General features: G+C 48.2%; 1 protein-coding gene across 1 annotated transcript in view; it reads left to right on the forward strand.

The window, feature by feature from the left end:
• The first annotated feature begins 252 nt into the window (after positions 1-252).
• b9d1 (B9 protein domain 1) overlaps positions 253-13326 on the forward strand; it is a 33857-nt gene continuing 20783 nt past the window's right edge. Inside the window, exons 1-2 of the mRNA XM_038820376.1 lie at positions 253-408; positions 5786-5854. Of these exons, the coding sequence (XP_038676304.1) occupies positions 346-408; positions 5786-5854 (132 nt within the window). The 5' untranslated portion in view covers positions 253-345. The remainder of the gene's footprint in view (positions 409-5785; positions 5855-13326) is intronic.

Below are 13326 nucleotides of genomic sequence, written 5' to 3' on the forward strand. Positions count from 1 at the left end.
ATTAAGTGTCATCAATTTTGAATAATAATGGACCCTATTTTTTAGGACACCACCAGTTTTACAGTATGTATTTTTGGGAAAATATATTCAATCAAGCAATGATGCAGATTATTGATTTGAGGGGGAAAATCTGAATGGAAGAAATGAGCCAGATCTGAAGCTTGCAGCATCTGCTAGGGCAGCCAGATCGGCAGCTTGCTGGAGGTTCACGGTCTGTGTGGCTGGACCCTGGCTGCTGTCAATCACACGTCGCGCAGGCGTAGTGGCGGTTGTTGTCCCGGAGACGGTGAGGCTGAGAGCAGGGAGCTGACGGGTTGCGGGTCAAACAGCTCAAGATTGCGAAACATGTTCACCGGAAAACCTTCTGTTTTCCTTCTAATGGTCAACGGTCAGATTGAGAGTGCAGATGTAAGTATTCGCTTTATTTTTTTTAAATCATGTAAATCTGGCGCCTGTTGTGTTCTGGGGGTTGTATTTTCTCTTCAGAATCGTGCGCGCAGGAAGTGGGCGGCGGCCGGAAACGGGAGGACTACAACCCCCAGGGTGCCGTGCGACCAAGGCCTGGTGGGAAACCACCCTTGGCAACCAAACCCACAATCAATGCTGAGCTTTGTGGCCAATGACACTGAGAGGCCTTTACTCATTACAAACTTCATTACTTTGCGAATAGTAATTTATTTTTTCATAATAAATCAAACACGGAGTTCAGAGTCTAAACTTTACCCCCTGGACAGTAAGAAGTCCTCAGGTGAAGGAGCAGTGCCCTGAAAGCTAGTGTTTGAAACAAACATGTTGGACTAACCTGTTGTAAGACTTCTTACTGTGTTCGCCCCAGTCCGACGCCAGCATCTCCACATCATGGTTACCACCCCCTTGAGTAAGGGAAAGGCAGGATAATTCTAAACTTGGAGTTGGGCAGCATGGAGCGCTGTTGCTTCACAGCGCCAGGGTCCCGGGTTCGATTCCCAGCTTGGGTCACTGTCTGTGTAGAGACTGCACGTTCTCCCCGTGTCTGCGTGGGTTTCCTCCGGGTGCTCCGGTTTCCTCCCGCAAGTCCTGAAAGACGTGCTGTTAGGTCATTTAGACATTCTGAATTCTCCCTCAGTGTACCCGAATAGGCGACTAGGGGCTTTTCACAGTAACTTCATTGCAATGTTGATGTAAGCCTACCTGTGAGATGTAGGTGTGCTCACAATCACTGACACCGAGGACAAAATCGTAGAAGCAAGATTCTTTATTCGTTCACGAGTCTGCAGAGTCGGGTGCCTCCAAAAGAGAAGCATACCCTTCCGCCAAATTGCTCCATCTTTATCCTATGCCCGTCGCATTGTTCCCCTCCCCTCTTGCCTGATTGGTTCAGGATGCTGAGGTGCACATTCTTCCCAATACGCCTACCCCATGTTCTTAAATATTCAGGTTCTCTCACTTATTTGCCATATCTTGTTATCTGCTTCTCCCTGTACCACACATTGTTCCTCTCACCCTAATCTCATCAATCCCTCATTTCATGATTTAATCAAACTGCATTCCTCACAATACCTCATTTCATGATTTAATCAAACGGTATTTGTTCATTTCATGATTCAATCAAACTGCATTCCTCACAATACCTCATTTCATGATTTAATCAAACGGCATTTGTTCATTTCATGATTTAATCAAACGGCATTCCTCACACTACCTGTGACAATAACGATTATTATTGTACTTTGTGTCTGTCAAGCAATGATAGATTGCCCTTGGAAAAACCTCTTACGAACCTTTCATGTGAATTACTGCCATCACAAATAGATGGACCTTTATTTAAATCCTATTTATCCATCAGCCAATGTTCGCTGACTTGCATGGGAAAGCAACACCTTGATTTTAGCAGTTGTCCAACAAGCTTCCCCACATTTACAAAATGACTTCACCTCAAAAGTATCTGTGATGTAATAATAATACTAGATTTTTGTCTGCCTGGACTATTTTGATTTGTTGATTTATAGGGCGTTGCTGTGGATGGGTGCGACCTGATCCTCACAAAGGGGTGTGGGAGGAACTGGAGCGACTGATACGTGTGCAGCTGCCAACGGTTGGTGGCAGCATTGGTTAGGGAGGGATGATGGATGGACAATAAAACTGGCAGAAAGCAAGGGGAGCCCAAAGTTGCCCTGGATAAAAGCAAATTACTACGGATACTGGAATCTGAAACCAGAGAGAAAATGTGAAAAATCTTAGCAGATCCGGCAGCATCTGTAGGGAGAGAAAAGGTTCAGATGACCCTTTGTCAACCTAAAATAGAAAATGGGAAATATTTATACTGTGAGGTGAGGGAATGAAAGATGAGTCATAGCCACAGAAACCAAGGGAACAGAGTGCAAATAGCCATAGAAACCAAGGCAGTGCGAATGGTAGTCCCCAGAGAACAAAATAGCAGAGAAACTAAAATTTAGAGTGTAAACTGTGACAGATGTAGATATGGGTGGGAGAGAGGGGCAGGGGGAAGCAAAGGGGAGAAAAGGTAAGAAGGGGGGTGGAAATATATATCAAGAAAGACAATAAATAAATGGTAAAAGATAATTAAAATTAAATGGAGTTAAAACAAAGGGGTCGAGGTGGGGTGGAGCTAATCTGAAGTTATTAAATTCGATGTTGAGATCGGAAGGCTGTAGCGTGCCTAACTGGAAGATGAGATACTGTTCCTCGAGTTTGCGTTGAGCTTCACTGGAACATTGCAGCAGGCCAAGGACAGACATGTGGACTTTTGTCCTCCCTGTGGACTGCCATTAGCACTCTTTGATCTTGGTTTCTGTGGCTATTAGCACTCTGTTCCCTTAGTTTCTGTGGCTATGACTAATCTTTCATTCCCTCACCCCACAGTATAAATATTTCCCACTTTCTATGTCTTTTAGTTTTGACAGAGGGTCATCTGGACTCGAAATGTTAGCTTTTTTCTCTCCCTACAGTTGCTGCCAGATCTGCTGAGATTTTCCAGCATTTTCTCTTTGGTTCCAACGTTACCCTGGTTGGAGGGATTATTCCTGTGAGGAAATGGATGGGATTGATGGAAGAAATGGTGTTAGCATAGACTTGAGCAGTTATGATATTGCTATGACTTTGTCATGGAACAAGATTAATACTGCAGAACACAGCGTATAAGGTGACCCATTTTTTTCAGCACCAGAATGCATTTACACAGCATCGACATTGATCCTCCCATTTATGAGCCATTAAATGCATATTTAAGGTTATTCTCGCATAGGAATTGTCCTGAACCTTTTCCGCTCACACATTTATGTTAAAGTTAAACTTGTCTTAAATTGGCACATGGGGTCAAGCAGACAATACAGGTCTTGTTGTCAAGAAGATTCACAGGAGTTTAAAACTCAGGGCAGACCACGCATGGCAACACTGGAGGTTTACATTTATTCACCCTTTTTTGAAGGATCTTTCAATGCTTCAAATATTGACTTATACGCCATTAAATTCGGTAGTTAGGAAGCTGTTTTGTTTTATGACAAATGCTGAAGTTATAACAGGCAGAATGCAAGAAAATAAACTTGTTTATTCCTTCGAATAACACTGAGTCCATCAGTTATAAGTTGTCGTTTCAACTCAGAAGAAAACAATTCCCAATTTCGGCTTCATATTCTATTGCTATAGACAAATCACAATGCCAGACTCTTGAAAAAAAAATTGTATTTATATTCCTAGGCTTGTTTTTAGACATGAACATTTTATGGAGCTTTCTCTAGATTTGAGGGGGTGGATTCTCTGTTTGAGAGACTAAGTGCTGACACCTCGTGAGAGGTCTATGTTGATGAAAGCGGTTCCTAGCCCCAGAGCGATTGAGGGCATCCTAATGGGCTAGCAGAGGCTCCACGTTGAATGAGTGCAATTCCAACGAATGCTTGCGTGTCATTCACCAGGATCGGCACTGGAGAGCCTGACAAGGAGGAGTTGCATATAGACACTCCACTCCCCACCACACCCTCGTTCCAGCCAAGAAATGGGCACTGGTTTCGCTTGAGCACGTCCATCCGTTGATGGGTCGTCTTGGGCCAGGGAGTACCGAGAGCGATGGCGTGGGAAGGCACCCATATGACTGCGGCACTATATTCACAGTGGGCTGTGAGCGGCGTGCGCAGCCGCATGGCTGCGTTGCGGGTTGTGGAAATGGTGGTCCGTGCCCTTCCACCCTGACCCCATGGCCCACCTCCTGGCAATCCCCCATTTCTCCCCCCGACCCTGGCAGAAGTCCCCCGGCCAGCGGCACAACTGTCAGCACACTGTAGAGATGTTGGATGCTTTTAGAACATAGAACATTACAGCGCAGTACAGGCCCTTCGGCCCTCGATGTTGCGCCGTCCTGTGAAACCCTTCTAAAGCCCCTCTACACTATTCCCTTATCGTCCATATGCCTATCCAATGACCATTTGAATGCGTTTAGTGTTGGCGAGTCCACTACTGTTGCAGGTAAGGCATTCCACGCCCTTACTACTCTCTGAGTAAAGAATCTACCTCTGACATCTGTCCTATATCTATCTCCCCTCAATTTAAAGCTTTGTCCCCTCGTACTGGACATCACCATCCGAGGAAAAAGGCTCTCAATGTCCACCCTATCTAATCCTCTGATCATCTTATATGCCTCAATTAAGTCACTTCTTAACCTTCTCTCTAACGAAAACAGCCTCAAGTCCTTCAGCCTTTCCTCATAAGATCTTCCCTCCATACCAGGCAACCTCCTTGTAAATTTCCTCTGTACCCTTTCCAATGCTTCGACATCCTTCCTATAATGTGGCGACCAGAACTGCACGCAATACTCCAAATGCGGCCGCACCAGAGTTTTGTACAACTGCAACATGACCTCATGGCTCCGAAACTCAATTCCTCTACCAATAAAAGCTAACACACCGTACGCCTTCTTAACAACCCTCTCAACCTGGGTGGCAACTTTCAGCGATCTATGGACATGGACACCGAGATCTCTCTGCTCGTCCACACTACCAAGAATCTTACCATTAGCCCAGTACTCTGTCTTCCTGTTATTCCTTCCAAAATGAATCACCTCACACTTCTCTGCATTAAACTCCATCTGCCACCTGTCAGCCCAGCTCTGCAGCTTATCTATGTCCCTCTGTAACTTGTAACATCCTTCTGCACTGTCCACAACTCCACCGACTTTAGTGTCATCTGCAAATTTACTCACCCATCCTTCTACGCCCTCCTCCAGGTCATTTATAAAAATGACAAACTTTTTGTACCCCCTCTCTCTCCCTCGGTAGCCACTACACCTGTTTCCTGATTTCAAATACTACAAGTGAACCTTGCCATCGGTAATTCCTCCTGGTGGAGGCGGAGCATCGCAGGGGGCTGGAAGTTGCCGGGTTGGGCCCCTTACTGATATGCCAACAGTGTTTACTGTACAATTTGCACACCAGCATGGAGCATATTCACGCCACTGTTGAGGCTTTAGAGCATAGTATTCCGTATGCCGCCTGGCGCCGGCCTCGATTTTCGGCTGACACGTGATTCTCCGCCCGATCGTGCTTCGGGATTCCGGCGTCACTGGAGGGAGAATCCCGCCCAAGGAATTTTGATTCTGTTGAAATCTTTGAGGGAATGACTAGAAATCCTGTGTTTAAATAAGTACTATTAATGTTTTGGTAGTCTCTACTAGTTTTAATGAAGACTTCGCTCACACCAATATTAAATGTAAAATTTTGAAGTTGTGGTATTGACATTTGGAAAGTTTTATTATTATTAGTGGAATTGAAATTTGAAGTACATTTTTGTTTTGCAGTTTCCAGAGTTTGATGATCTGTATTGCAAATATTCCTATGTATATGGGCATGACTGGGCTCCAACAACAGTGAGTATTAAATTTAATTTGTTCAGGTCAGCACAATTTCAAATATTCCTCCTGTGATAATAAATGAACGATTGCAGGTTTATTGCAGTGGCTATCTGAATTCTGTGTTTTTCCAATGTGACACAATTGGAATCCCATTACTTTGGATAAGGAGTCATTGTAGAATTACCGCTGCCTTGGGCATTATACTTACATTAATAAATCCAAATGGAATACCACTTCAATGATGACGGAAGCACAAAGGTTTCTGCACTTCTCAGTGGTTATGCTGTTTTATTAATCAATCTAAACTAAATAATTTGGGGAGAATTTTCTTGAGCTCCCAAAAACTTGAGTTCAGTTTCTCTGTTCTAACTTTGTTTCTAGATTTAAATAAATTGAATTGTTACGGGGATGAGTGCAAAGTAATATGCTCTTTTATGTAGGGCAGATGTTCAACAATTTCTATATACCACATACACAAATGTACTTTAATATTAGATTAATTTTAGATATGCTGTTTTATAATAGTTGAACAGTTTGAGACACCTTCCTGACATTTACAATGACTAGACCTGTCGAGTAGTTCCACTAATGAGGTAGCTTGATGCAGTGTAGACAAACTAACGTTTGGAAAGGTCATAAATCTACACTGTGCACTGCTGTCACCAGATTTTCAGTGAAGTGTATATGAAATTTTCATACACTGTCTGAGAAACAGCTGTACTGTTATAGAATTTAAACCTTTGAAACTTGGGGCGCGATTCTCCAAGCCCCGTGCCGGAGAATCGCCGCAACCGTGCCATGACGCCCCGACGCTGGCGCGATTCTTCGAGGTGTGGAGAATTGGTGCCATTTGCGCTGGCACATTTGACTCGGCGGTGTCCGTGGGCTGCTGGAATCGGTGGGGCCGCCGATTCTCCGGCACGGATGGGCCGAGCAGCTGCGTGGAAACGGCAGAGTCCTGCCGGCGCCATTCACCCCTGATCGCTGCCGTCGGGAACTCTGCGTGAAGGGTGGGGGGCATGGCCTGTGCGGTGGGTAAAAACACTCCTTCACCGAGGGGGGGGGGGGGGGGGGGGGGGTGACCTACTTTGTTGCACGGCCGGCCCCTGAACCCCCACGCCATGTTGTGTAGGGGCCGGCGTGGTGAAGAAGTCCCCCGCGCATGCGCAGGTTGGCACGGCCCAACTGTGCATGCACGGGTTGGCGCGGTGCCCATTTGGCGCTGGGAAGGAAGGCTGGAGCGGCGTGAACCGCTCCAGCGCCGTGCTGGCTCCCTGTGGGGGAGAGAATCGGTCGTCCCCCTGCCCGTTTCGTGACGTCGTGAAACGCAATGGCGTTCACAACGGCACAAACACTGTCTCATTTTGGAGAATCGCCCCCTTAGGCTGTGCCAGGAGAGTATTTGGAGCCATATCAGTTACAACCAGATGTATGCCCATCTTTCCGTTTGGTGAGTTACGCGAACATTTCATGAGGATCTTAGTAACCTATAAATGAGATCTGCATGAATGAAGATAAAAGTTTGCAAGTGAAAATTGGGATTGGGTTCGAAGAATTTCTGTACTTTCTTTTGTGTGTCTGCACATTGTATCTTCATCTTTAAGCCCACATATTCACTTGCCGGTTGCTGCCTTGTGAAGTCTTTTCTAAATTGGCAATTCAGTGATTGCCTCACACACCGAAGGAAAGTTTGAAGGGTCCCACAATAATACAAAGTGTTACAATGAATGGAGTTGGCATCTCTGCTTTCTGTCTGAGTCAATGAATGTTATTCATTGGTATCATAAATAAACAGTCAGTGAAGAAATTACCTACTACTTTTTAAAATCATCAATCTTTGTAGCAGAAAATAAAAATCTAGGAATGTTTTTCTGAAAATGGAATGATGAGCGCTAGTTCAATTTAGGCTCACAGTTTGAAAAATAGTCATTGAATTAATTTTTGTATTAATCTTAACAAGTTTCAGTTTCGCCGTTTGCTATTCTAAGCAAACCAGAAATTTGTTGATAAGTGATTTTATTTATAAATGCTCTTTGTAATCATTCACCAAGTAAAGGTGTTGTGGCAAATTAATGGGGTCGTGCCGACGTTACACTTCATTTGTTGATAAATGTTTTTGTTTAATTTGTTTGAAAATTAGTTTTTCCTCTTTGTGAGGAAGGAGTTACCCTCATTCCCTCAAATGCCTGAACGTGCCTTGCTGAATTTGTTGTTAACACAGGACGAGCTGGCAGGTGGGAGGTTTGCAGACATTTATGGGTGGTTGGTGGACACTGAGAAGGCACCAATTGAGGAGAGAAAGTGGAAGTGGGAGGAAGAGCTGGGAATGGAATTGGCATGGTGGGTTTTGAGTGAAATTATGCACCTGGGATGAATGCAGCGTCATTGTGTGTTGGGATGAGGCTGGTACTGTTTAAAGTGGTGCGTTGGGCTCTTATGATGTGGGCCCGTATGAGTGGGTTCGTACCACAAGTAGAGGACAAGTGTGAGAGCTGTGAAGGGGGCCGGTGAATCACGTCCACATGTTTTGATCATGTCTGAGATTAGTGGGTTTTTGGAGTCTGATTTTTGAAGTACTGCATCTCTACTGACCTAGCTCTTAACCTCATTTCCCAGTTCGCTTTAACTATCTCTGTCTTCATGCCCTCATAATTGTGCTTACTTAAGTATAGTCTTAGGTACAACCTTCTCTCCCTCACACTGGATGTGAAATTCAATCTTTACCTATGAGGTCATTTATTAATCTTGTTTCATTGCACATTACCAGATCCAATATTGCCTGCTTTCTGGTGCTGCTCTAAAACACTATTCCAAAAAGACTTTATAAAAGCTCATCATCGAGGCTACCGTTGCCAGTCTTACTCATCCAATTTATATGTGGATGAAGTCACCCATGATTGTTCACATTATTTCTTCCTGTATACCCCATTCTACAGGTGGTTACTGTTAGCGAGCCTACAAACCACTTCCACACGGGACGTCTTACCAGGACTATTTCCCATCTTTACCCAAACTCATTCTACGTCTTTAACTCCAAAACTAAGGTGATTGAGATATGGAATGTTCACCCATCGCCCCATCAGTGCCTACTGATATACATTGGCTACTACCTCAACCTCCACTCCCCCCCCCCCAAACAAAAACATCTCCACAACCTTCCGAGATATCTACTTCCCTCTAAATCCGGCCTCTGAGCACCCCGATTTAATCTTCCACCTTCAGTTGCCCAAGCCCTAATCTTGTGAATACCTCTCTACACCTTGCTTTCCTCTTTTTAAAAAAAAATAATTTTTATTGAAAAATTTTGAATTTATACAACAACAATGAACCATAATAAAATACCAAAAATAACAATAATATTAGCAATCATAAACATTCGCCCCACCTCCATGAACAACACAGCGTTTTAACAACGACGCAAATTAACACAATATTAAGTTACATAATAGAAACTACAATAAGGAACATCCCCCTCCCCGGGTTGCTGCTGCTATTGACCAAGTTACCTATCTTTGAGCCAGGAAGTCCAGAAAAGGCTGCCATCGTTTATAGAACCCTTGTATTGATCCTCTCAGGGCAAATTTGACCCTTTCCAATTTTATAAATCCCGCCATGTCACTGATCCAGGTCTCCACACTTGGGGGGCCTCGCATCCTTCCACTACAGCAAGATCCTTTGTCGGGCTACTAGGGACGCAAAGGCCAGTAACACCGGCCTCTTTCGCCTCCTGCACTCCCGGCTCTACCGCAACTCCAAAAATCGCGAGTCCCCACTCTGGTTTGACCCTGGATCCAACCACCCTCGACACCGTCCCCGCCACCCCCTTCCATAATTCGTCCAGTGCTGGGCATGCCCAGAACATATGGGCATGGTTCGCTGGACTCCCCGAACATCTGGTGCACCTGTCCTCACCCCCAAAGAACCTACTCATCCTAGTCCCGGACATGTGGGCCCGGTGCAGCACCTTAAATTGGATGAGACTAAGCCTCGCACATGAGGAGGAAGAGTTGACTCTCTCCAAGGCATCCGCCCAAGTCCCGTCCTCTATCTGCTCTCCGAGTTCCTCCTCCCATTTAGCCTTCAGCTCTTCCACTGACGGCTCCTCCACCTCCTGCATTACCTTATAGATGTCAGACACCTTCCCCTCTCTGACACCCCCAAAAGCACTCTGTCTATCGTCCCCCGCGAGGGCAGCAAAGGGAACCCCTCTACCTGTCGCCTAGCAAACGCCTTTACCTGCAAGTATCCGAACATGTTCCCTTGGGGAAGCCCAAATTTATCTTCCAGTTCCCCCAGGCCCGCAAACCTCCCGCCAATAAACAGGTCCCTCAATTTACTGATGCCCACCCTTTGCCACCCCCTAAATCCCCCATCCCTATTCCCTGGGATGAACCGATGATTGCCACCCAATGGAGCCTCCATCGAGCCCCCTGTTTCCCCCCTATGCCGTCTCCACTGTCCCCAGATTCTTAGGGTCGCCGCCACCACCGGGCTCGTGGTAAACCTCTTAGGGATGAGCGGCGCCGTTGCCATGGCACCCATGCTCGTACCTCTACATGACGCCATCTCCATTCTTTTCCACGCCGCCCCTCCCCCCTCCATCACCCATTTACGCACCATTGACACATTGGCTGGCCAATAGTACCCCAAAAGGTTGGGCAGCGCCAGCCCGCCTCTATCCCTCCCTCGCTCCAGGAACACCCGCTTCACTGTCGGAGTCCCATGTGCCCACACAAAGCTCAAAATACTGCTAGTCACTCTCCTAAAGAAGGCCTTGGGGATAAAGATCGGCAGGCACTGAAAGAGGAACAAGAACCTCGGAAGCACCGTCATTTTGACGGACTGTACCCTCCCCGCCAACGACAATGGCAGCATGTCCCACCTCTTGAACTCCTCCTCCATCTGATCTACAAGTCTGGTGTAATTATGTTTGTGGAGAGTCCCCCAGTCCCTGGCCACCTGCACCCCCAGGTACCTAAAGCTCTCCCCTGCCCGCCTAAGCGGGAGCCTACCAGTTCCTTCCTCCTGGTCTCCAGGGTGCACCACAAACACCTCACTCTTGCCTAAATTTAGTTTATAACCTGAAAAGGTCCCAAACTCAGCTAGCAGCTCCATCACCCCCGGCATCCCTCCCACCGGGTCCGCCACATACAGTAACAGGTCATCGGCATACAACGACACCCTATGTTCCTCCCCACCTCGCACCAAACTTCGCCACCTCTCTGAATCCCTCAACGTCATCGCCAGCGGCTCGATTGCCAGTGCAAACAACAAGGGGGACAGGGGGCAACCCTGCCTGGTCCCTCGGTAAAGCCGGAAGTACTCCGACCTACTCCCATTCGTGACCACGCACGCCATCGGGGCCTCATGTAGCAGCCTTACCCATCTAATAAACCCTTCACCAAATCCAAACCTCCCCAACACCTCCCATAAGTACCCCCACTCCACTCTATCGAAGGCCTTCTCCGCATCCAGCGCCACCACTATCTCTGCCTCCCCCTCAATCGCCGGCATCATGATGACATTCAACAATCTCCGCACATTCGTGTTCAGCTGCCTTCCCTTCACAAAACCTGTCTGGTCCTCATGTACAACGCATCTACGTTGAGGAGAGATATGGGCCTGTATGAACCACACTGCTGGGGGTCCTTGTCCCTCTTTAAGATTAACGAGATCAGCGCCCGCGACATCGTCGGGGGCAAAGTCCCCCCTTCCCACGCTTCATTAAGTGTCCGCACCAGCAAGGGGCCCACTAGGTCCACAAACTTTTTATAAAATTCCACCGGGAACCCATCCGGCCCCGGTGCCTTCCCTGACTGCATCTGCCCGATCCCCTTAACTAGCTCCTTCAGCTCAATTGGCGCACCCAACCCCTCCACCTGCTCCTCCTGCACCTTCGGGAAAGAAAGCCCATCGAGGAACCTCTCCATTCCCCTCCTCTCCCCCGTTGGCTCCGACCGGTACAGTTCCCCGTAAAAGTCCTTGAAGACCTCATTCACCTCTACCCCCTTCCGCACCACATTCCCACTCTTGTCTCTCACTCCAGCAATTTCCTTAGCCGCATCCCGCTTGCGGAGCTGATGAGCCAGCATCCTACTCGCCTTTCCACCATGTTCATACACTGCCCCTTGTGCCTTCCTCCACTGTGCCTCCGTCTTTCTAGTGGTCAGCAAATCAAATTTAGCCTGCAGGCTGCGCCTCTCCCTCAACAGTCCCTCCTTTGGTGCCTCTGCGTACCTCCTGTCTACCTCCAGCATCTTTCCCACCAGTCTATCCCTCTCACTCCTCTCCCTGTGTGCCCGTATGGGTATCAGCTCCCCACGAATCACTGCCTTCAGGGCTTCCCAGACCACCCCCACCTGAACCTCCCCCGTATCATTCACCTCGAGGTACCCCTCAATACTTGCCCGGAACCTCCTACACACCTCCTCCTCCGCCAACAACCCCACATCCAACCGCCACAACGGGCGCTGGTCCCGCACCTCCCCCATCTCCAACTCTATCCAATGCGGAGCGTGGTCGGAGATTGCAATGGCCGAATACTCGGCCTCCTCCACTCTCGGAATCAGTCCCCTACTCACCACGAAGAAGTCTATCCGAGAGTAGACCCTATGTACGTGGGAGAAGAAAGAGTACTCCCGTGCCCTCGGCCTCACAAACCTCCATGGATCTACCCCACCCATCTGGTCCATAAACCCTCTCAGTACCTTGGCCGCCGCCGGCCTCCTACCCGTCCTAGAGCTGGACCGATCCAGTGAAGGATCCAACACTATTGAAGTCCCCCCCCCATGATCAGACCTCCCGCCTCCAGATCCGGGACCCGTCCCAACATACGCCTCATAAAGCCCGCATCATCCCAATTTGGGGCATACACACTAGCAAGTACCACCTTCTCTCCTTGTAGCCTGCCCCTAACCATAACATACCTACCCCCACTTATCCGCCACCACCTCCGATGCCTCAAACGACACATTTTTCCCCACCAGAATCGCCACTCCCCGGTTCTTCACATCCAACCCAGAGTGGAAAACCTGCCCCACCCATCCCTTCCTCAGACGGACCTGGTCCGCCACCTTCAGGTGGGTCTCCTGAAGCATTGCCACACCTGCCTTTAGCCCCTTCAAATGAGCAAGTACCCTTGACCGCTTCACCGGTCCATTCAATCCTCTCGCATTCCAGGTGACCAACCGAATCAGGGGGCGTCCCGCCCCCCTCCCCCGTCGACTAGCCATAGCTCGTCGACTGCCCGCCCCAGGCCAGCACCCCCTGCCCGACCCAGTCCCCACAGCGACAAAAGCTCACCTCTGTCCCCCCAGCCCCCCACCAGCTCCTTCCTGACCCTACCAGCAGCAACCCGGTATTCCACTGTCCCCCCCCCTCCCTTCCCCCCCCAGGCTAGGAACCCTCCTAGCCGCGAACCGTCCTCCGTTGTACTTCCGTGGGTCAGCTAACTTCTGCTGACCCCGGAAACTCCCGCCAATAACCCG

This window comes from Scyliorhinus canicula, chromosome 15, assembly GCF_902713615.1.
Source record: "Scyliorhinus canicula chromosome 15, sScyCan1.1, whole genome shotgun sequence".
Taxonomy (NCBI): Eukaryota; Metazoa; Chordata; class Chondrichthyes; order Carcharhiniformes; family Scyliorhinidae; genus Scyliorhinus; species Scyliorhinus canicula.